The 25,302-nt window shown below is 39.7% G+C and overlaps 1 protein-coding gene across 2 annotated transcripts; it reads right to left on the bottom strand.

The window, feature by feature from the left end:
* Positions 1 to 665: 665 nt before the first annotated feature.
* Positions 666 to 24,725, bottom strand: DYNC1LI2 (dynein cytoplasmic 1 light intermediate chain 2). 2 transcript variants are annotated; one of them, XM_082063018.1, is made up of 13 exons: positions 24,498 to 24,725; positions 23,354 to 23,427; positions 22,829 to 22,945; positions 16,364 to 16,594; positions 9,843 to 10,006; positions 9,511 to 9,604; positions 8,814 to 8,949; positions 8,360 to 8,471; positions 8,125 to 8,184; positions 7,375 to 7,416; positions 6,843 to 6,960; positions 5,744 to 5,860; positions 666 to 3,668 (listed from the first exon to the last, which is right to left on the bottom strand). In XM_082063018.1, the coding sequence occupies exons 1-13, from the start codon at positions 24,590 to 24,592 to the stop codon at positions 3,562 to 3,564; spliced, it is 1,467 nt and encodes a 488-aa protein (XP_081919144.1). In that variant the 5' UTR covers positions 24,593 to 24,725; the 3' UTR covers positions 666 to 3,561. The 2 variants fall into 2 exon arrangements, with proteins under 2 accessions (XP_081919144.1, XP_081919143.1); XM_082063017.1 differs by lacking the exons at positions 22,829 to 22,945; positions 23,354 to 23,427; positions 24,498 to 24,725 and adding an exon at positions 21,039 to 21,129.
* Between the last annotated feature and the right edge of the window lie 577 nt (positions 24,726 to 25,302).

The raw sequence follows: 25,302 nt of genomic DNA, 5'->3' as shown, positions 1-25,302 counted from the left end.
AGAGGCAGAGTGACTCAAGAAGCATTAATCACTAGAATTTCAGTCGATGCAGGGGGATACATAAGCATCCAGGTAAAATAAAAATGAAGCAAACAAGTAGAATACTAATTAAATCCATGTACTCTTCCTGTGCTTACTAGGAAGAAAATGCTACACCCACGAAAGGGAGAAAATGCTATTGGCAGAGCAGAGGCATTTGCACCACTCGAACAATTTACTCCTTACATTTCTCATCGTCTGCCCTTTAATCCAGCAAATTTAGGAGCAGTGCTCTGCTTGAAAACAGTATTCCACAAAATATATTATAAAGTATACATCTTCACCTGGAAAAACATCCAACTGTTTCCCCATTCTCATGAAATATATTACTTTGCATCCAACCCGGTTCTGCTGGCATAACCGTTTATGTGTAAACTACCACGAGCACTCCTCTCTCTGCAAACAGGGCTACACCAGCTCTGCTTTACTTACACAAGGTACATGCTCTGAACTCCGGGGGAGCTGCATTAGCAAAGGCTGGTACGAGAACTCCCAAGAAGCAAGCTGTCATCAAGGTGCACAACGGTCCAAGCCAACTTCTCCTGTTCAGAGAACACACTAATATTCTGCTTCCAAAGAAAGAGCTCTAGGGGGGGATCTTAAAAACAACAAAAAAGCACAGCATAAAGCAGTCTGGATTCGTGTTTATTGAAGCCAGTAATTAAAGACGTCCTCATTTTGCCAGCACTAGAAAGCAAGATTCCACATGACTGCATACTGCACCTGGTTAAAGCCATACAAATGGACTAAGGTTTGTTTCATACATTTGCAGTCCTAATTGTAAGTTGGAAAAAACCCCAATAAACTTAGTATACAGGACAGTGAACTTTCATTTACAGCATGTATATTGTTAAGTTCATGATGTACAGAGCAGTCACTTTCAACGTAGTTAAATTAAATAAAATACGAAATTCTGTTCAGTTTAAACAGGTTTTTTAAATGCCAATAAAAAAAAAGTGCAAACTTAAAATCAAGCAGCATAACCACAACATTTTTACGAAGGGCCAATCTTTAAACTTTTCTATTTGCTTCAAGTTGAATGCTTTCATCTTTTGTTTTCTTAGTTTAAACGTGAACAGTAGATGCAGTCACTATAATGCATATAAATATAGTCATATAATAGTTTAAACAGTCTACCATACAAGTGTATCTGCAAATAAAATGAAGTTTCACTTGAAAACGTAAAGGCTGTTTGCAATTTGGCCTTTGGTTCCAATGCCTGAAGACACCAGAATTAACAACCGTGCAGCTCACCCAAGCTGACAGACTTCGGCAATCACAGGATGCTACATTACCTATGACTCTCTTCCATAAACTAGGAGCATTCACTTGCAATTAGAAACCGGAAATCCGTTCCTGTTTTGTCAGAAGCAGCTTTCTGCAACACTAAGTTATCATACGTTATCAGTTTTAATTGATTTTAGTGTATTTAACATTTTTGTAGAACCGGAAAGTACTTCGATGTTAAGTTTTAGCCGTATTACTAGAGAAAGTGCTTATCAGGTTAGATGACCAAAAATGCAGCTTCAGACTGAGGTTTTCAAACTATATCCCATTATGATCACACACTTTTTCAATTTTCCTGTCAAGTTTTTGATGTTTAAATCTCCGATCTCAATTCTCGGTGTCAGGAGGACAGTGTGTAAGTACTTCTGGTGCGGTAACTTGCAGCTGGCGCCCGGGACACCACGAAGCACATCCACACGACCCACCAGCTGTCCGCAGCCTTAGGCTGTTATCTACACAACTGTATCACTTCAGGTCATACCGCTTATTTTTTAAAAAAGTAAAAAAAAAAAAAAAAAGAAAAACATAGTATTTTCAACAAAAAAACTGGCACAAGTAACATACTCATGTTAATGTTTGTCGAAGAGGCAAGTAAATACTCGTAGCTTTCTAGATAATGTTTAGACAGACTTACAAGAACAGCCTCTTGATGTAACGTAGGATTTGAAGTTAACATCCAGTACTGTGTTAGTGGTCAATCTAATTCTGTATATTTAAGTAACAATATATATTAGGGAAGTTATATCCAGACATCAGATTTAGTACAAGTTCATATCAATAAAAAGTAAACTCTGCAAAATTCAAATTGTGGTTTTTCCCTTCAACATTAAGAGCACAGAATATGCTTGGTAGCTTTAATTTATGGTAGTGTGTACATGTAAAACAAGCATACTGTCTATAAAATCAAAGTGCCATTTCAGTAACGATAGCAGTTTTGTTTGTTTTTACAGAATGATGGTTTTATGTGACCGTGGGCAGAGCTCCGCTAGAGCAACAGGGACAACCACAACCCATCTTTCCAAATGAAATGCTACATTAGAGAAAATACAAGTTATTAAGTGTGTTCACCATGTACACATTCATACGTTTAGGTTACCTTCAGAATTGGAGTCGGCTGCACCTGCAGCGGATGCGGTTGGAACTAGGGCCTTGAAAGTCTTTTCTAAAAACCTCCATAGGTGTAAGGCAGGAATCAATTTTAGCTTGGTAGCTAATATTTAGTTACAAAAAGTAAGAAAAAAAAAATACTGAGAGCATTCTGTAGCATATTTCATTATGGGAAAATGATACGTCACCCACCATTCTTCATAGGCTAGCCTCTTGGCGTAAAAAAAGGCAGAAGCTATCAGAAAACAGGATTTAAAATTAAATACAAATTGCCAAACTACCCATTTTAAAATAAAACCAAACAGTGACTGTTTGTACTACAGTGCACAATAAATTCAAGCACCTCCTAAAGACACATCACACACTGTGCCAGGCACTTGGATCTAAACAAGTTATAGTTTCTCCCTTTGTCAGCTACACCAGAAAGGGCATCCACACTCTTAGACTTTTTTAAAAACTAAAACAAGATTTATAACAAGAATAAATTCCCATGACACTTAGTGTTTGGCCTGGAATTCTCCAATGTAAAGTAGTCTTTTGAAAACAGTGATTATTTACCCTATGTGAAACACAGGATTTAACAACATTGCTCCTCTCCAGTCAATCCAACGTTCTAGTTTCTCACTGTCCCAAGTCTGTTTCCCCTTTCAGCGCTCCATTCTCTCCCTAGGCTCCTTTCACCCAATTAATGCTCTGTTACACCACCACCACCTTTCCAATAATATAATGCATTTGCAAACATACAAGTAGCCAATTCCAGTAACTCTGAAAGAGGATTTAATTTCTCTTTCTTGCCTTGTGTGCAGTCAGTAGTAGTATTTGAATAAGAATTCTCCATTTTTGCTTCTCTGTGTTCTTCCCAACAGGAAATGCAGCTGCACCTGCTTACCTCCAAAACCAAAAGAATTGCCCTATATAAACTCTAAATGGTTATCTTATACAGAGGGATTTTATATGCAAACTTCCTGAATGTGCACTTTTTACTGGGACAAGGCAATGATGGAGGAGTAAGCTCATTTCCCCTGCCCCAAGAAAACTGATAGCATCTGCCATAGCAGAAAATTCCTGGTCTTATCAGATCAATTTACATAGTTATTTGGTCATTTACATATGCATTTTTATGCGCTATCAAGCTTCGTTCTCTGTTGGAGGAGAGTTTGTTGTTACCATAGAGTCTGGCTTGCGAGTCATCCTATCCAATTCCTCTTGAACATTTGTCAAAACTGTTTTTTGTCCTAAAAAGAAAAAGGACAAGGTTAAAACAATTTAATTTCAATTAAATGGTTTAACCAATGAGTACAAGTATTCATGAAATCACTTTCATATGACAATATATCATTTATTTTCTCATTATTTCACCACCTACCCAAGAACACAGGCCCTGACACAACGCAATGTAACATCTACATAAAGACTGATAAATACTCAGATTTGATTGACTTTAAAGAGATGAAATGCTGAATTATACAGCAGCATAAAGCAAAGAAAATCTGTGATATATTTTACAGCAATTAACATTTTGAAAACAATCACATTTAGAATTTTCTATTAAAAAGAACTATACACACGTCTATTATTAGAACTGATAGCAACGACTGACTTTAAACCCAGATTTTAGCTACAAGTTTTCCAAGGTACATAGGACACCTGCTACAAAAATCACATTTGTTTGGTCACACTTACACTTGCTCTGTTTTAATATTAAACAACTAACAGGAAGAACTCTTTTATGTCTGCAGACAGTTTTTTCCTTAAAAAAGGGGACACGAATTGCATATTCATGTAATATCTCAGAGCAGTCATTTCAAAGGACTTCTTCAATTGGAAACAGACATGCTGAAGTATTTAATGGAAAAGCATATCTTACATTTTTATATTAGACTCAACTTTTTAGCAATTCTCTAACTGAACCATCAGTTTAATCCTCTCACTCTGAAAATTATAAACCCACAAACTGAACACTAAAATTGGAACTAAATATTCTATATGCCTAATACATACAAGCATTTAAGATTAAAAAGCTATATTTTTAGACAAAAAGTAGATTATATAACCATGTACAGCTTCCTTACATAGCCAAAGAATTTAACAAGCATCTGTTTTCCAGCTCAAATGTGTGTGAAATATTAGGTGGATTTTTTCCAGGGTACATGCTGAAAACATTAAGAAGGCAAGATTTAACTGTTGGAGATTTAAGTGTTTTTTCCAAAGTACAAAGACATAACCAAGTTAAAAGGTTACCTTTAATCACTACAAAGGTTTTAGATTCAAGCACTAGTTGTAAGCCACAGTACTCTTAACAGCATCTATTCAAAGCATGAGTATTTAAACTAAATTTAAAAATGAGTACATTAACTGTAATATAACTTACAATACAAAACACTTAACATGTAAACTAATGGTACCTTGGAGTTAAAAAAATCTAAATCCTAAAACAATAAAAAAACATGCAAAATTCTTGCTCAGACAAAAGTAGATCTAAACAAAAACTCTGGCTTTTTTAATGCTAGATGGACTGGAACCTTAAGCCTCCAAAGAACACCAAGCAGCTGTGTCCTGGAACTACCTCATATTGGACACAAGAAACACGGCCAAGCCGTTCAATGACAGGCAGGTTCACACACTCCCCTTTGCCACCATCATAGGTGAGCACCTTTCAAAGAAGAAGACAGACAAGGAGCTGTTTTAAGAGAACAAAGTTTTCCCCTACATTATAAGTTAAACTGGTAACTCACTTCCAGTTTCCCTACAAAAATATTGTCAAGGATGGTAATGGCCTTAATCAATGAGATGAGCTTTATACAATTGTTACGTATTCTCCTTCCTAGACTCGAGTGAGAGCAGGGAACCCTAGTTCTTTATCTGTTGCACAGGAATGGAAAGCTGAAGGCAATACTTGGAATCTGCAAGAATCTTCTTGTGAATATAAATGAAATAACTTTTAAGTCTAGAAGTCCATGCCAAGAAAAATAATACACCACAGAAACCACCAAATGAAGTTCCTTGAAATATCATGGAAGGAAAAAAAAAAAGAAATTAACACTTCCTGAATATGATCAAGACTCAAATATTATTTATATCTCAGCAGTATAACTTCACACGCATAGTCAAGTTATAACAGGCTTACTAGAAGCCCTGGAGTTGCGAAGCTGCAGTAGTTTAGTTCTTAAAGACTGCACATTTTGGCACTGTCATCTGTCAGGGTCTGGCACTTTACTGACCAGTTTAAAAGATGCACACTGTTAGACCAATGTGGGCCAAATAAAATATTGAAAACATGCAAACCAGCCTGTAATCACAAGTCCAATACCTGATTTCTTGGCTGTACTTTGCACTCCTCCAGCACCAGGACTCCCAGGAGAGCCAGTCTTTTTGCTCAAGAGACTGTTAAAGAAACTAGCCAAGACACCTTCACTTGCAGCATTATCTAAATAAAAAATATATATATCACAGAATAGTTAGTACTGGTAAACAATAGAACTTATTTTTTACATACATATATAATGCTCTTACCAATCAGTGAAATAAACCTAAAATATGAGAGTCTTTCCTTGCTCAATTTAAAGACACGAGTCCTTTCAATTCTTTGGCAAAGTCAGAAACGACTGAGAGCGTATTACTGCTCTTCTGGAATGGCAGCAGGGGGGTGATTTTAATCTAAATATTTGTATGCTTTTGTTTTCTCTACATGTAGAATCCAAGAAACAATGTATTCCTTGTGGATGTGTAAAGATTTATAAGTCCATTAACAAACTGCGTAGCCATTTTACTGCTGTCTCTCACGCCGCACTACCCTTCATAAATCAGAACGTGGATGTGCAACAATGAGACACGATCCAGAACTGCACGAGGGAACCCACTGCGGGTGAGGTTTGGCACCAGTCACCAGCAAAACAACGCTGGCCCCACCAACTTGTTCAATGCTCAGAGAGGAAAGAAACCAGCCCACACCGCCAAGCTCTGTCTTAGGGCTGAGGAGGTGGGGGGGAAAAGGGTGTAATTCCCAAGCTTCTTCATCTACTATAAAAAATTGCACTCTAGAGAAGGTTTAGTAGAATGGGTTTCATTGTGGATTCCAGAATAAGTGATGTGAAGTATAAAATTGCATGTAGTTTAAAGCAATCCCCAGTCTAATAATCGAACTGATGCATAATAGATGTATTTAGGCAACCTAAGGAAACAACGCATTTGAGCTCTGACCCTGCTTGGCAGTCACAGAAATCTACTTCAAATCATATGAATGACAAAAGAAAGAAAAAAGAAAATCAAACCTGAAGCTGTCATCAGTTCATTCCTGTTATTAAACTAACGATACCATTAGTGAATAAATTGCAAAATCCTCATACAAAAGATGATTTCTTTTTAAGGGAAGTAGCACATGATAAAAACAATAAAATGCTTATTCTTACTTTTAATATTTGGATCTGGTTTCTTAACTGATGTTATTGGTGAGGCACTGGGTACATTGGCAGGACCAGCTCTGCCTTGAGTTCTTGGGGATCCTGCAGGGCCTCTTGCAGGAGATTCCTGTAAAAAAAGTCCAAATCACAGAAATTAGAGAAGAAAGCAAATGTAACATCACATACTAATTACTTTTTAAACCTTTATATTAGCACTGTAGTGTATGCACACTAGGAAAAAAAAACGTCAAAGAAAACACCACTACTTATTTTGGGCATGTGCCTCCACTGAAAGAAAGGATGAATCACTGTAGTAAATTTTTAGTTCAATAATCATCAGATATTTTATGTTACCACAGTGAATTACAATTAAGCAATTTATAATCAACATTTTAAAATATTGCCTTTTTATTATTTACTTTCTGCAGTTGGAGATTATGTATTTTACATTTACAAAATGAATCTCTACAGGTTAGAATTGCTCCCTCTTTCCTAGAAGGAAAGAAAACACCTCCTCTACTCTTCTCTTGGATCTACTTACTGATGCTCTCGTAGGCGTTGCTGGCTGTTTGGCAAGGAATGACTGCAAAAACAACATATTAAGAAAATTAAACATATTTCAGAATAAAGTAAGTGTTAGCTTCACTGTATTTCTTTAACTTATTTGATTTTTTTTTTTCTGGTATTTACGGGCTTCCTTTGATATTTATATACTTCCAGACTTTACCACTAGAGGACAGCGTTAAAACGAATAAATAAGCTTCAGCCCTTTGTCTTAGGCAGCCAGTCCAGAACTATAAAAAAGCCAGAACCACAGCCACCCAAGTCTGTAACCACTATATTTATAATCAACTATACAGGAAAGTTTTGGGTTTGGTTTGGGTTTTATTTTTTTAAAACAACAGAGCAGTAAAGGAAATAAGATGACACGGCACAGGCAAATTTGACATCTTAAAGTCTTTCAAGCCTCTGGCTGTGAGAAAACTGCAACACTAAGATGTTTTAAAAGTATTTATATTTTACAGATCAATATATCTATGCTGTGAAATTTCAGATAATCTTCTCATTCTTCCCCTTTGAAATGTAAATTATTTCTGTTCTCAGCATATTTTCCTTCAACTTGCCAACATAAGTGGCCATATTTTCTATTTGCCTTTGTTAAAATAGTCTTACATCACAACTACATGTGAATTTGCAAAACTGAACAGTGGCTATCTAGTGATTTAAATGAGGAATTAAAAACTGTAGGCAATAACAATGGAGAGCTTTGGTTTCATTCTTCCATTCTTACCTGCTGCTTCATAAGAAATACTTGTTCATCTTCCGCTGCCAGCTCTTTATCATGGACTAACTGTTGAAAAAGTATTTTGTTAATAGAAGTTTTTAAATGAAAGCCTCATGTTTCACACATTTGGATTAAAAAAATAAATACATTTAGATTTGGAGCTCTTCAATATTAGTAGTTATTAGTAGCCATTCAAACTGCTTATTTGTCAGGGGCCAGGGAAGAGTTTACCCCTTTTTACCTTTCTTACAGGAGGTTTCACAATGAAGTCCTCATATGCATCTTCTGGTTTCACTGTTGTGAAGTTTTCATGTAAAATGGCAATTTTCTTTTCATTGTCCCAACCAGCAGGTCTACAAAAAGAAGGAAAGCTTTTCCTTTTCGGTCACGAAAAGCACTTCTACAGAGACCATTTATTTACTGCCCTCTACCTGAATAAAGCAATTCTGTTACAGGTCAGTCCTCATTCTCAGTTAAATTCCAAAGACAGTAAAAAGCTGGAATGGTAGACTCTTAGAGTCCAGTAACCCAAATAATACACACTAAGTTGTTTTTTAGTTCAAGACTTCAGAAGACTCACATACTAAGCTTCTGAATGACACAAATCATTCAAGTTCTTTTTATATATAGTTATATGAAGTGTAATGCTTAATATAAAATAATCTGAAACCATGCTGCTTATCCAGCTGACTTACATAAAAACTGCATCCTTTTCTACCACTAAGGCAGGTGTGGTAAACTGAAAACCGTATGTTTTATGTACAATGTACTTATACAACAGATCAAGGTTCTTTTCCTCCTTAACTGATGTATAAATCAAGGCAGCCCCATCTGATTATTTATTTAAGGAAAACATGCAAGATATAGCTTTTAAATTGTAGTAAGAATTTCAAAACAGGACCTAATGGACATATATTTACTACACCTAATTTTGAGAAGTAGTTTAAGGCAAGAGCTATAGCCATTTAGTACCCAGGAGAGGAAGGGGGTATAACAGGAGCAGACTCATGATACTTTTCCCGACATACACAAAAGTTACCTACTCTCCCAGGCACCTAATTTTGAAAAAGTCAAAAACTAAAGAAACTGCCAAAATCTCGGGTTTATGTGGAAATTGCAAGTTTTGAGGGGAAAACCAAGAAAAAGCACCTCACAAAATGCAAGGCAAATCCTTTGTAAAGGAACAAAAGCTCCAAATTCCATGCAGAATTTAAAAACCATGCTATACACCTCTCAACATTTTCAAAACAAAAAATGCCAAGTAGTAAATAACTAAATACCAAGCAATCTTGAAGTGCTATTTCTCAGATTAACTTTATGCGCAATTCAACGCTAAAACATATTTTCTTGCTTCCACATTACAGCAAATCGCTTCAGTGCAGGAAAGGATACACTGTAAGCAGAATCTACGAATGTGTGACTGAATGAAGTCGAAGTGTTCTTCTCTGTAATCGTGCTCCTTCTCTAGTACACTCACTGCATCGCACTGCAAGAAAGGGAAACAACCAAAGCCAGAAAAACCCAGTCACTCCCAGCACATCTTAAAACATCTTCCTTAATATTACAAACACATCGCATTTACTTTGAGCCTTTGGTTTTCAAGTGCCACCAATACATCATAAGATAAAGTAATTCACATTTAATTGATAAGGTTATATCCTTCTGCAAAATTAAACAAAAGTAATTACACTTTTCCATAGTGGCAAACAGCACCAGAAACTCACTTTTGTACAAACTACCAGCACCGGAATACCAAGGTTATGAGTCAGCACGTTTTCTCCAAGCGGCAAAGAAACGTGTTCATCTTCTTGGCCAGAAGGGCCTCTCCTCTGCGGTGATCCTTGGTAGCCTTCCTCAGGTTCCACATACTCTTGAAACTCCTTTATAACTATTAAGAGAGAGATCTTCTTAAGATACAAAGGAACTAGTTCTTTATAAACCATAACCAATCTACGAATAACTAGAACTCACCTTTTCTTTTTTGCTTTCATAATGAGGCACTATATAAGAACAGAATGCAAGCTTAAGCCTTGTTGCCCCCTTCAAACACAATAATTCTCCACCAACATTTACAGTGAGTTAAATCAAGTGCGTTTTGTATCCAGAACAAGCAATCAAAACTATCTGCAAGAGCTACAGTATGCACAAATGCACATTCCTCAACTCAATGCATTTCATTATAAGGGAGCTGATAACAGAAAACATAAATACAGTTTAGCAATGTCACCAATACTCGGCGCAATTTGTACCTAGTTTTGGCAGAAAGCATGGTGAAAATGTACATGGGCACAGAAAACACCAAGCTGAAACAGCCACTTTGACTTATAAACTATGACTCAATTTAAGTTTCTATGACTGTGAATTTCTGTTGCAGGAGTCGAACGTTAGAAACACAAAAAATACACTGCATAAATACAAACTCGACGACTTCTAAATGTTATCCGAAGAGATTTTGTTATATCCTGGAAAACTATAATGGAGTCCAGAGGAACCCAGATGCCTTCTACATTTTCAGTGTTTTAATTTTATGGTAATGACACATATTCCAATAATATTGAATACTATGAAATACTGAAGTGCCTAAGAAATAGTATTAACCCCATTTTGGAAGCGCACTGTGACCCCACGCAAGCTTAATCAAAAGTGGGCTGCAACTCACAGCTTTTCTGTCTTTTTCCAGGATGAACGCCCAGAGCAGATCCATCTGCCCACGGGATGTGGCTGCTCCCCGCCATGAGGAGCACGCAGAAAGAGACAAGCAAAGCTCCACGAGCTGCTCCCCTGAAACCATCTTTACGTTAGAAATAGTGGGAGCAGGCTGACCGTACGCACAGTACGGAAAACTCTTTGAAAAAGCTCCCAATCTCCAGCACAGTCACAAAGACAGTGTTGTTCAGCACATCCATCCATCCACGTGACAGGGAAGGAACTGCAATTCTACTGCAGGCCATGGGATACTGCTGAGGTTTAGGAAGTGGAAAAACCTCAGAATAGTTTAAAATACAAATCTTGCAAAATGAAGTCACTGTACCTTTTCAAAATAGGAACCATTCCTGCAATAGAATGGGCATGTGCGAGGAAGATCAAATCAGAAGAACACTTCTGTTCGAAGGTGCACAATCTGCAATTTTTATTTAAAATATAAACTTGTGTGATTCCTATGGAAAACGAGGAAGGTCTAGTCCAGAGAAAAGCTTAAAAAACACACATTAAATATAGACAATAAGACTTCTAATCACTAAAAATATTCAAATGCAGTTGCTTTTAAACTTGGGGAGGCAGTGCCTTCTGGTGGAGAGAAAACAACCATGCTTTCAAAGAGATCCTTTCCTCTAGTGTTGTTCCATATTCAGCAACTGGAAATCAAAATTCCATTATACATTCTGCACATTAAATATGTTTACTGACTATCTCACAGAAAGCAAATTAATTCCAGAGCATTTAACTACAGAAGGGTTTTTGGTAAGTACTTGATAGAAAAAAAAAAAACTATTGAAGACAAGTAGATCACAACAGTTAAAAAATACCATTTACATCCACCACAATCATTCAGATATGCCTCTCTGACTTAATCGGATGTAAAAGCATATTTGACAATACTGCTCTCGATTTACTACAGCATTATAATCAGACAATATTACTTTCCTAGGCTTTGGTTATAACAGAGCAGAAAAAATTTTCTTTACTGAGTTATCTATTAGTATAAAACCCCTCAAAATCGAGAAAGGAGAGCCTCTCTTGAAAACAGTAAGACTCTTGACAACATGACACAAACCATTATTTAAGATTCCCCAAGAATTTTACTAATATAAAGAAGAGCAAATGCAACATAGAAACTTCAGAAATCTGATGGACATCCTGATGAGTTTCTGCTGACTGGGAATGAAGACCATGATCCTCGAGAGCCAAGGCCCCCCAAGAGCAGGCAGAGCCAAACCTGCGCTCCACAGCCCTGCGACCGGCCCGGCCGTACCTCGCTCTGCCTCACCCGTGCATGGAGGAAGAAACAAACTGGAGACTGTTGTTGAAGATTGTTAATAATGCACGTGGTCTGGCATTAATCCCTGACTAGAGACTGAGAAATAACACAGAAAACACTCAGCTTCAGTTAACAAGGGTGGCTGCTGAACAAGCAACTATCAGAGTTAAAAGAGGGCAAAAGAAGCTCTAGTGAGAACCTGGAACTGCTATATCTTGAACACAAATACATTTGCTTCTGAATTAAAGGGGTTTAAGTGCCTGCTAGCAATAGGCTCTTAAAAACTTTTTAAAAGACTCTCACGGAACCCCCACTATAATTCAAACTTCAGCCATTAAATCCCAGTAAAGTTATACCACAAGGGCTGTCAGATTTACCTCTTACCAACAAACTGCAGCCCAGGCGGCTAATAAAGAAGCTCACTTCAGTTAAAGTGCCACACAGCAATTCAATACTCTTTCCTTACTTCCAATATCTGTTTCTCACTTGACCTCCATCCTTAAACTTTTAATGGCCATAAAGTTCATCATACACCCAAACAGCTTGTATAAATCTCTCTCTTTTTTTTCCTAATGAGCTATGAATACTTTCTCCTCCACATACTTCATGTTAAGGAATCACATTTTCAATGGTATGGGAAATAACTCTTTCCTTGATTAAAAAGTAGACGAAAAAACTTTGGCTTTTTTTTTTTTTTAACAGGAAATAAGATGATGCACATAAAATAGGAAGCCAGAAAAGCAAAAGTTCATCTGACAAAGCAGTAATATTCTGCTACCTATCAGTAAGGTTGAGTATTAGGAACAGTCTATTACATTTGAAAAATTATCACCTGGTGATGATATGCCATAAAAATTACACCTCTGCTACTCATTTATCTGCTGGACTTGGGGCTTATCTAGGTAAAAAAAGCCTTTTATTTAGACTTTTGCATTTGACACAGCAAATGAATGCAAGTTTACAGTTAACCCTTTGGTTCTCACCTTATTGCTTATTTCCACAAGCTACTGAAAGCTGACTGTAACAAGAACAGAAGTACCACCAAGAAAGCAATCCACAATTATTCTTATGTTTGATTGTTCTAGTAACAATAAACTCATCAGTCTTGAAGCACTGTTTAACTGCAATATGGAAACGGCAGACAAACACTACAACTTAACTACTTAGATCACAAAGGCACTGAACAGCAGAACAAGAAAAACACAGAAAATTTTCCAGAGACAATCGTTCCATATTTACACTCTATTAAATTTCACAACCAATTCATGCAGCTTTTTTTTTTTGAGCACTATCTTTACTGACCATAAATTTTAGTCTTGTGAAAAGAATTCCTAGACAAAAAACATCTGGTCAAATTAAGTTTATTCTATTCTTTAGCTTAAGAATTATTTGAGCTGTGAGTAAGACAAAAAAAAAAGGCAGAGAATCTGAAACCAGTTCAGCCTACATGGGACACTGCTTAATTTTCAGAAAAATGTATTATTGTGTTTCAAGTGTTCAGCTTCAAATGCTCCAGAGGACATTAATATAATAGCCATTTTACCAGTATACTTCCTTTCTGCATTTCTTGATTCTTGACAGTCTTCTGCTTCGCTGTCATAAAGAGGGATGCAAAATTTAGATCTTCCTCAAAATAATTAATCCAATGTGTGTTATTTAAACAATTATTTATCATAATTGAGCCTCAATTAAATTAGAACACTTGAACTGACGTTATATATCTGAACCCACACTGGCCAAGCTTTTAGCAAGGAATTTCCAGAGCAGCTCAGTGCTAGCAGTGAGTGCAGACAAACAACACTCTTGGTATACTCTGAATAATTCAATTTCTTTCGAGGCAGCCTGTTGCTTCCGTATGTGTGTCCTGCCTCCCACTCTGGAAGCTCCTTAACACAAAAGGAAAGCTCATACACCAGATGGAGCCCAGCGTCATCCACCCAGCCAAGCCAAGAGTCAGTATCTCAAATAGCAAACACAAGACAAAAGACTGGGTGGAGAAAGGCCACAAAACCCTTGAAATCAAAGACAAGCAGTCCAAAGTTCAATTCCACTGAGAAGGGTAAGCTAACAAAAGGATTTCTGGAAACTGGTAATGAGATCTTAGTAATGGAGAAGGAACAACCTAGCAGCACTTTAAAGGGATGCTATCGGGATAATACTAGAAAATGTTTCCCCAGAGTCAACAAGAACTACAGGCACTGGTACCGAGTGTAATCGCTGGGGAAAGCCCCGTGGACACTGAGTCTGGCCCACATGCCACAGGTTCTACCTAGAGGCAAATGTACGGGAATGCAGCTCTGCAAGCTGAACTCAAACATGCACCTCCCTGTGGGGAGATGCTGCAGGGGGGCTTTACCAGAATGAATTTAGCACATCCCTTCACTCTGCACCCCATTTCTATATTTTGACTGCCTGCTTTACATCTGTGCTTTGTTATCCCAATTTTTTTTTTATATCCGGGCTACTGCAACACAGTGGCAGCTTATCTTAGGAAGCATACACAGCTGGATTTCAGTAAGTAAACTTTGCTGGTGTAGCTTTATTGATGGACTGCAGTCAAAAGGCATTCTTCAGGCATGTGTGCTCTATATGGTCTGAGCAGCTACACTAATACACCCACAGCTACAACAGGAATTTCTTTTAGCAAAATTTGCTGTTAAGAGAATTACAAGCTATGGCGGGGAAAGTTTTGAGCACAGGTCTGGCCCCAGGGCCAGCTTGCAACAATACGGAAGACACACATTTGAGATGACACAAGTGTCCTACACAGAGACCGAGAAAAGGAGAGAGATGGAAGTTTGGGGGTGCAGATAGTAGGGCCCGTTTCACCTGCACACTGATACTGAAGTTCACTGCTCAGCCACCGCATGGCAGCAGAGTCCTGCAAGCCTGTGAAGCTAAGCAGCTCTCAAATTTTCCTTTGCCCTCGACTCTATTAAAGTACAAGAGTAACAGGGAATTTCTACAAGACTTTAATTTCGAAGTCTCTTAAGACAATACCATTCCAAGTTCCCTAAACACTGTGCTAAAGCTTTGCAATAGTTGTAAGTAGCTCCTCCACACAATAAATAGACTCTTAAGGAAGGTTTAAAATACTTCTCTTTCCAAAAGTAAAATTTAAGTGCACAAACTCTGCATTTATTTGGACTTCCCTAAAATTCGGTATGCCTCAGAAAAGTGCAAATTGGGTTAGCTGTTGTATTCTGAGACTAGACCTGCCTTTTCATCTCCCATTCCCAAAAATCTCTCATACACACATACAAAAAAAAGCTTTTTCCCCTTAAAAAATGTCAGATTTTACTCTTTTTTTAAAAAATATATATAAGCTGGTGAACAAATCCAGGTGGTTTCTGTCATTAAGTTTAAACTCTAGTTAGTATGCTGTAGGCACAAGCCTTTTGGGAAAGGAGATCAGCTATAGAAATACATGTGAATGCTCACATGCCAAACAGATTACACTGCTGCCTAAAGTGAATCTAAGGAAGCTCCCAGACAGTATTTGCAAGGTTTAAACGCCCCAGTACAGCGAGCCACCAGCCCCGAACAAAAGCAGCAACCAGCAAAGATCAGTCTGAATCTACACTGCAGCTAAGGCCTTTTCCACTGAAGGAATTTATTTTAGAGTAATTCAATAGGGAAACAGAAAAAACTCAAGAAACATTCAAAACTATTTTAGGAAAGAAAAGAAGCTGCAGGAAACAACACTGCAGCGGTGACTGCTTGCCAGTGCCAGATTCTTTCCTGCCACAGATATGCCAGGAAAGACAGTTAATTTATACAACATTCCTAAAGTCATAAGGTAGGAATGGCTGCAGTCAGAGACAATTGGATGTACCAGGATCACAGCCTAAGCCTCGTGAAAAACAAAGAGACCTACTGGAAGATAAACACAGGGTGGAAATTGGACCACAGGAGAGCAGACAGCTCACTTCAGTACTGAACTTTGTCAATATTTTTAAAAAGTCATTCTGTATGTAGTCATTCTTAAAAAATAATTTCATTATCAAAATCTCATTACTGCAAGGGATTCAGACCATTAATTCACCTGATGTTTTGTTAGCACAGCAAAACTGGAAGAGTTGTTTTAAAGCCTAATAGTCTTTTTGAATTTGAGTTGTAATCACAATTTCAAAGTAATTCTTATCCAACCCATTCTTAAAACACTACTCTGAAGAAATTTATCATTACAACAGATAGCTGCAAGAGTTAGTTCAAAATAACAACCAAAAAAAAGGGACCAGAATATATGGATGCACAAAAACTTACACTTCTGTTCCATGTCTCTTATATCTTCTGGAGGAATTTTCATCTTATCAATATGTTCTTGCAAGACACTGGCCCATTTCTGTAAAGACTCCATAACAGTCCAAGGTCTAGACATATCTGCAACAAACACTACAAGGGTGTCTTGCAGAGATTCTGCAGAAACTGCAAACTTCAATAGCCCCTTATGGTATAAGTCTCCGTCCAGAATCCAAACGTTACAGCGAGTATGATCTGAAAAGAAAAGGTACAGTTGTAACTCAACAGATACCAACTTTCTTGCTTTGCTAGTCCACAAGTAAACAGATGAGTACATCAGTGTTAAATGAAGACCAAACCCCAACTACCAGCAGATCTTGTCTGTTTATTTTCAACACAGGTGTGCATGTAAATGCCTACATTACTCAGTAGATGCTTTCATTTAACAGGATTTTTTCTAGGTTCAGAATCTTTTAAAAAATAATTTATGTTATTTGGCTTTTGCTAAGGACAGCTGACACAACAGTTTTTAGATACTGCACAGCATTCCTGAATTTGAAATATGTATATGCCAAGTAAAACCAGAATACATGTGACACATGTTAACTCCAAGTTCAAAAGGGGGTGGTTCTAGCTGAGGCCAGCAGGGAAGCCTGAGGTGTCCCTCTGACACATTAGCTGGTTTAACATACTAAAGACATCTCACAACAGAAATAAGCTGCAAACAAGATACAGGCAATAAGCAGCTTAGGTTTCTAGCACAGGAGGAGGAGCAACCACCGGATAAACTCACAACCTACCAAACTGTAAAGTTGTGCTACCTGCTCTTAATTCACATGGACTTAGCATTGGCTCCTACTGGCAGGCTCCTTATAGAATGAGTACTGGACAAAAGAGCTGGTATTTTAGTTTTGTGTTTCTCCCCAGAAAGCTGGCATGAGAAGTTTAACCTAAAACATGAACTTTGGCAAGAGCAGCAGAAACTGAAAATGGAACATCATCCAGGAATGATTTATCAGGTACTCCAAACAACAAAATCTATCCAAATTATTATTATTAATAATAACAACAATAATAACAACATTATCCTTGGAACTTCCCCCTGAACAGGAACAACTATCTTCTAGACTCTTTCAATACATTCCCTGTTCCACTACAGCTGTCCAGAGGGAACGGTGGGTCTCCATAGGTATTACATGTAAGATACGTGAATTCTGAAATACACAGATCAGGAAAACAACCACTGCAGAGCCCAGATTTTCAAAATTCACAGTTCTTCACAATTACTCTGCCTCATTATGTTTCCATGCCCAGCGCTCCAAATCGTTTAACTTCACAAAATAAATCCCATCCCTGTAGTTATGATAACTTTAAGAAATAATCAATCAGGATAAAAAAAACCCCACTGGCTCTACAAAAAGGCAGAAACTTGACTAAGGAAATCAGAAGAAAAAAAGAGCACAGAGATATACTTACCACCCTTCTAATCAGGTCTTGGATAAAATTACTGAACAGCCAAGTTACAGACAGATTATAGCAAGATGCTATACGTGGGCAGTCTTCATTTAGCATTTGTTATGCTCCTATTTATGTACTGTTAGGCTGTCATAAGACACTGAAACATCAGTCATGACACAAATAGGCCAACAGTTACGCTTTTAACTTAAAAGATCTTCCAACTGCTCATCTCAGATCTATCCTTTACAGTAAACAGTTACAGTAATCGTTGTGTATCTAAGAAATGAATCTTTGCATATTCCTTGTTTCCCCATCCTTCCCACCCCTTCCAGGAAGCCGTCTCACTGACATCACACAGGATTCTCACAGCACTGGATGTACGAATCTCAAGCTGCCGAAGACCTCTAAGGACAGAGGGAGAGCCTGATAAAAGTTTGGAAAAACAGAAAGGAAGCTAGGACATCATGTGAACACATTTACTATTTCACAATAGCAAATGAAACATCAGTGCAGGACTCTATTATTCCCTGCAGCACAGAAGCATCCTTTTTATATTCCCAAAAGCAGAAATCTACCAGTGAATAAAAACCCTGGGAGCTTTTCACGAGTGAAAGGTTATTGATAGACATTGACTTCCTCCTTGAAGCAAATACTAAAGTGTTAAAAACCCAACTTAAGTCTACCTATAGTCTATGGAAGTTTACAATTCCCATCAGCACTTTCACAGTTTCTCCTGTGGAGAGTGCTGTGATCGCAGAAAAGACTTTCACACCTTATCAAGTAACAAAAATTAATAAATATCTAATTCACTGCTGCTAAGCTGCTTTTTTAAGGCAATACCTAAAAGCTACAAAGGTTTGCTTTGCTAAACCACTCTGTCCTACTTAAGGATTTAAGTTTCTGCTTTACATTTAGAACACAGCCAGGAACTAGAACACAGGTGGAACTAGAATGCAGTTGGAACTATCACTCAAATGAAACCAATCTGCTAGGAAGACTGGAAGTCCAGCACTACCCTTAAAATGTATTTTTTTAAAAAAAAAAAAAAAAGATAACACTGCATGAAAATGAAAGGTTTTCCTCCTTTCTTACAATGAAGAGGTATGGCTCATGATTTACATTTGCTACAAATACAAAACACACTTTACAATACAGTCCTGGTTGTTCACAATTTGGCAAGGACTTGAAGGCAAATTCAACCTTGTCAGCACCACATCAAGCTCCTAGTTAGTCATATGATGTCAACGTTAACTAGACCTTCCGTAGCGGCTACAACATCAGAGACACCAAAACAGAGCAATTACCAGATTCTGTTGGAAAAGCAGGTGCTACTTATTAAGGACTATTAAAATATTAGCCAAAACTAAATTTCTAAATCTTGTCAATATTTCATTATCCCTTTAGCCATAAAGAATATTTTCCAGCTTCGATGAATTTTACTGCAGATGGTTGATTCTGCAACCTGCAACTACACCTCCTGCGTTTACTCAGAAGGTATCAGTGGTAACTAGAAATCCCTCGTTCAAGCTGTGAAGAGAAAGAAAACAGGGAAAAATAATTTTCAAGAGAACTACTTTAAAGATGTTTCCAAAAAAAAAATTCCCATTAGAAACCAGCGTACCAGCAGCGCTTGGCTCAATCTGGAATAACCAGTTCCACTGCAATATGCATTTATATGACTGAGGCCAGTCCAAACCTGAGGCAAAAAACCAAGACTACTTGATTTTGTTACAGGTAAGAACGCAACAACAGAATGGCTCTACTTCATTGGCACATTTGGCAAAGTCAGGACAACTGTGCTGCATTTGTAATCTGAGGCAGTTCAACTGAAAGTCCTCTATGGTGTTCATAACTGCCAGCTCACCCATACAGCACGGGTGTCAAACTACTCCTACATTTATAGAGTCCTAAAACTACATTCAGCCCTTTGAAGGCAACCATGAGGCTGATGTGGCCCTGGTGACAATGAGTTTGACATGCCTGCCACAGAGTATCGCTACGAAACCAGGGGAGGTAGTTTGTCACATTGTCTTCCTGTACATCCTCACTTTAACTCTGCCCCGTCACTGCAAGAGACTCTGAAGGATACTCCAGAAATACATATCGTTTAGCAAAATTACGCAGAGCCTCTCTTCTACCTCCTACGAATTAAGTTTCTCAGCTCTTGAAAGCAGACTAGCCAGCATCGTCACAAAACACCTATTCATCACAAAGAAAGGCAAAAAATTAAAACTGGCCATGCTCCCTGAGAAATTCCACTAAGAAAGGACTCTTGGGCCTGAGCTCCAAGGTTGTTTAATATCCTGAGCTAACTTTAGAGCTAGTGCAGTGTGTGCTTTCATCCAGATGAACTATGGTGTCATGTATGCAGAAGAAGCCATACCCTCCAAGGATATTGTACCTGGGGCTAACGACCTAAGAGAATCCTCTCTCTCAGGATTACTTCTCAGGCATCCCTAAACCTCTTGAACAAATGCCTTAGCCGAGGCAGAATTCAGCATAATAGCCAAGGACAGAGATTTTTCACACAGAGATTGAGTAGTGGACGTATTCTAAGCTATCCTGAGACCTAGGGACCAGAGTATTGAGTGTTACATTCTACAACTAACATGTAACAGAACTGAACCAGCAAACAACCGATGCAGTGGGGATGTGTATCTTGCCATCCAAGCTGGTTGTCCAGTCACTGCCAAGAAAAAAGCTGATGACCGTGAAAATCAAAAAGTTAGTGGCTACCTGTATTAGCCACGGGGGTTCTCGAAAAGAGAAGTGTTTTCTGTGTATTTGCTTAATTTTCCTGCTAAAAAAAGAGAACACTTTAATCACTGATCTAATCTTTAGGGGAAAAGAAAAAGTAACTGTAAACTAAGGTATGCACCTAGAAATCTAGAGTAATCTTACTTCAAATGTAGGAAGAGTCAGATTCAAATATCCCTTAAGGAGGAAGGGGGGGTGGGGATAAGAAGCAAAACAGATTTTCCTTAAGATTTTCAAAGGGTGGTGGGAGGTAGATAATGACTCAGCACTATGACCAAAATATTTCTCCTGGACAGAGTAAACTCTTCCAAAATGAAGAAAAAGACAGAGAGAGCAAAGAAATCTTCCAGCACCTGGGAAAGAAGTTGAAAACATGTTCTCACTCCACTATGAAGTTTCAGTTACCAGTGCTGATCTGACACCCCTGGAAATCTTTGTGCTTTGCTGGTCTTGAATAGGTTGGGGTGTAATAAAAAGCAGATACCTGAATATGTGATAGTAAGCTCCTGAATGCCTATCTTCAGTTTCTTCAGGGCTTCCAAGAACTGTGGCTCAGTCATAAAGGCTTTGTTCCTAAACCTGTATCTGAGCATACACAGACTTAAAGCGTGCAAAGAGTTTAAGGAAACTAACCCAAACCTGTCCTAGAGAAGGACGAGCATTATCTTTCTCTGCTGGGAGGTCCCGACCCACTTTGCTATTTATTTTGCTCACTGATGACACTAACGAGACAGAAGAGAAAAAGGCATGTATTATTAGATCCTAACACATCCATTAAAGGGACATATGAATTCTCCAGCTGAGTCTGGCAGCCAAAAGGGTCTCTTTTTCCTGCTTGTGATGTCAGAGTTCTTATGACAGGCTTCTCCTAATCACTTTAAATACTCATCACTTCCAGATACTCAGGAATACCTGCAAAATATTTCCAAAGTAGGAACATACTTGAGGTTTGATTAAGAGCACCAGGAAAAAAGGCACACCAAACATTTTTCTGCTTATAATACCATATCCTTTGATGCTGCAAGAAGCCTTATGTCACAGGCTGTCCTAACACTCCTAATCACAGTGGTTTTTTCTCCCGTGAAGTATTTATGCAGTACTAAAGAAGACTGTGCATGAGAAAGCACTTATATCAAGAACTTCAAGAAGCCAAGAATGGCTCAGCATTTCAAATTACAGCACAAAAGATGTTTAGGAACTGCAAGATTAGGTGGCCACTGAAGACACAGGCAATGTACTCATCCTTTAATTGCGCCTAACTTAATATCCAAAGACAGTTTATTAACATGTGAGCGCAGGACCAATCTCCATAACAACCAGTCACATATGGTACTTAATCACTTGTGCAAGTCTTTAGTACATTTCCATTTCCAAAACAATATTATAGGATCCTCCTAGTTCACTTCTTTTCAGAAACATGGATAAAGCATCATCATTGCTTCCCCCCTTCTGAACTGACAACTCAGAACGAAGTCATGAACAGGAAGACTGTCATTTCCCATTTTTGAAGAGGGAAACTAACACAAAGAGGTCCAGCATTTTGCTCAAAATGAGAGAAGCAGGGGCAGACTTAGAAGCAAGGATAATAAACTCACTCCCCATCTCTTCCTGCCGCTAACCTTCCTAAAAATAGGAGTATTCTGTTAATTAGACCTGCTTTTAAACGATCTTTCGTCATCATCCCCTTCCCATATAGTAGAGAATAACAATCATCAACAATAACAAAGACAAGAGGCAAAGACACAAGATCCAATCTGAGAAAAAAGAAATACTAATTCTAACGTAAAGATCTCTTCTTCACTCACTCAACTCTAGCAAAATACCCCAGTTATAGTTAACCAAAATACTGCACACAGCCCCTGCAAGGAAACACCAAAACCCTATGCCCAGAAATCCATACTGAGAATTAAATTCTCATGGATGTATCACTTTCTATCATTATCAAGTAGTCATACCAAATTACACTATATCTGCTAGTAAGTCAACATCAGCAAATCTATCTACCCTAAAAGTAAACTGATACAGAGAGCTGCTCAAGTGTACTTTTTTCTCATACACAGGTCAAGCTGTAAGAAGGGCAAGTGGGAGAATGAACATTGAATGTAAAATGCATTTAACTTACAAGAAATTAATATAGCTTCTAAAATACAGAGAACAACGCTAGAACCAGTTACCTGGGCGTAACCCAAAATACACTGATGAAACCACAGTTATAAAAAAAGGCATGTCAGCTACTTAATTACAGTAAAGAGATTACACATAAAATGAACCTACCATCTCTGTCTTCATCGTGAATATTTAGATATAAGTATTCCAGTCCTCTTCCTTTCTTGCCATGCTCAGCTCCCTGTATTTTAGCCATAAGCGTGGTTTTACCTGAACCATCATCACCTGCCAGTAAGTTTTTACAGGATAAAAAGACACTTTCAGCATTAATATCAACTTTGTAGAAACATTTTTTCAAAACACACTTAAGCAATCAGAAATATCTTTGTACATTTTTTGACACTACTTATCTGCTGTTTCCTTTCAAGTATTCCAGCTAAATCCAACAGCTTATACCATGACAAGAATGAAGCACTTAATTATTCTGTATTGCAATCCTTTTGTTAAAATATATACTATAAATCTAACAGCATAATAAACCAAAAAGAAAACTATCAGCCTGAAGACAATAATACCATAGATCATATCACATAACCTAATTTTAACAAACTGATGTCTCAGTTTGTTCACATCATTGTTTTAAACACACTTTCTACAAAAACAACCACCCAAATGCTTTCATATACTACTTACCAAAAACAAGAATATTCTTGCCCGATGGCAATTTAGATCTTGACCGGGTAGAAACTTCACTCAGTATCGAGGACCTAGAAAAACAGCATCCCCCTTGTCAGGCTGACAGGCAGGGCAGTGCACGCACAGACACACAGACACGGCACACGGCGCGCGCAGACACACAGACACGGCGCGCGCAGACACACAGACACGGCGCGCGCAGACACACAGACACGGCGCGCGCAGACACACAGACACGGCGCGCGCAGACACACAGACACGGCGCGCGCAGACACACAGACACGGCGCGCGCAGACACACAGACACGGCGCACGCTGCCCAGTGACAGCACCCGTGAGCTCAGCAGATCTGCGCAGACCAATCCATTCACGTTTGTTCTATTTACAAACCAGATATGATGCTACAGTCAGAGATTCAGGTTCATTTCAAAAGACCAGAAGCATGCCACCTTTTTGAGAAAAGCTTTTATCATTTATAAAACTCACGCTGTGACATCTTCTGAAGTTTTTCTCCCTTATAAAACGTCACATAACTGCAAACATTACTTTTGAACTGATGACTAACTCTTCCCACAATCCACTACTGTACTTCATGCACAATTATTTAGGCCATTATTAGTATTCTTTTACGCATTCCTCAGAAATAAGAGACGAAAAACCAAGCGGTCGCGTCTCCCGGAGCCCACCCCGCACATCTCCGGCGGAGCCGAGCCCCGGGCTGCACGGCCCTGCCCTCCCGCCCCGCACAGCGATGCTGCCCTCGCACCGGGGGGCGCGGGGCTCCCCTCACCACCCCACAGCCCCTCCACACCCGGCAAGGGCCCCGCTCCGCACCCGTCCCGCTCCCCGCCGGCCCCGCCGCCCCAGCCGCCGGGCGGGCCGGCCCCGCCGCCGCCACCCCCGCTCCTGTCAGCGAGGCCCGAGCGGCCCCGCAGCCCGCGCCCCCCGCTGCCCGGCCCGGCGGGGCGCACGCTCCGCTGCAGCCCGGCCCAGGGCTGCCGCCCGCCGCGGGAGGGCTGAGGCGGCTCGGCAGAGCGGGAGAACCCGCCGTGACAGCGCGGGACTCCCGAGAGCAGCCGCTCGGCTCCGCCGCCGGGGCGCCGCGGCCCGGGAGGCGCCCCCCGCCCGGCGCGGCCGCTCACCAGAGGTTCTGCCCCTCCTCCTCCTCGCTGGGGAGCTCGGCGCCGCCGGGCCCGTCCGGCCCCAGCAGCTTCTTCTCCACCAGCACCGGCGCCATCTTGCCGACTGCAGCCACAAAGAGTGACCTCACCCGGGCCCGCCGAGGACCCCGCTCCTCCCTCTCCCCGGCCCGGCTGTGCGGGCAGCCCGCGCTGCCGGCCCCGCCGCGGCTCAGCGCCGCCGCCCCCCGCCCCTCGCGGCCGCCCCGCCGCTCCCGGCCGCGCCGCTTTCCGTTCAGGCGGCGCCCGGGCAGCCCCGGCAGCGCTCCCCGCCCTGGGCGGTGTCTTCCGCGGCGGGTGTGGCCGCCGCCGGCAGCGCCCCCTGGTGCCCGCGAGGCGCTGCCGGTGAGCCCGGGACCCGCTGAGTGCACCTGCAGGAAGGGGCCTGTTCTACATTGCTGCTCCCGAAGCAAGCTGAACTGCCACCCACGTTCTCACAGCCCGCCAGTCATTGCTGCTCTTCCAATAGAACTACAAAGCAAATTCAAGTTTTCTTAAAAACACGTTTTCCTTTGTGATCTGTAACCAATTCAGCCTTTCAAAACGGAAAATACCACACTTCAGCAGCCTAAGGATGACGATTATTCTTATGCAATTACATTTTTAGGATGCTCCTTATGCGTGGATTTCAAACTATTTTATGCAAGAAAACTAGTAAGATTATCAAGATTGTGCGATGACTGAAAAGGAGAGAAAAAAAGATTGGCACAAGAGGTTTCTGCCTGCTGCTAGTCCATGACTCTTCTCTTTTGGATTACACAGAATGTTC

The sequence above is a fragment of the Streptopelia decaocto genome, assembly GCF_964273445.1.
Source record: "Streptopelia decaocto genome assembly, chromosome: 11".
NCBI lineage: Eukaryota > Metazoa > Chordata > Aves > Columbiformes > Columbidae > Streptopelia > Streptopelia decaocto.
Note: the sequence above shows the minus strand (reverse complement) of the source record. Positions and strands in the feature narration are given on the sequence as shown.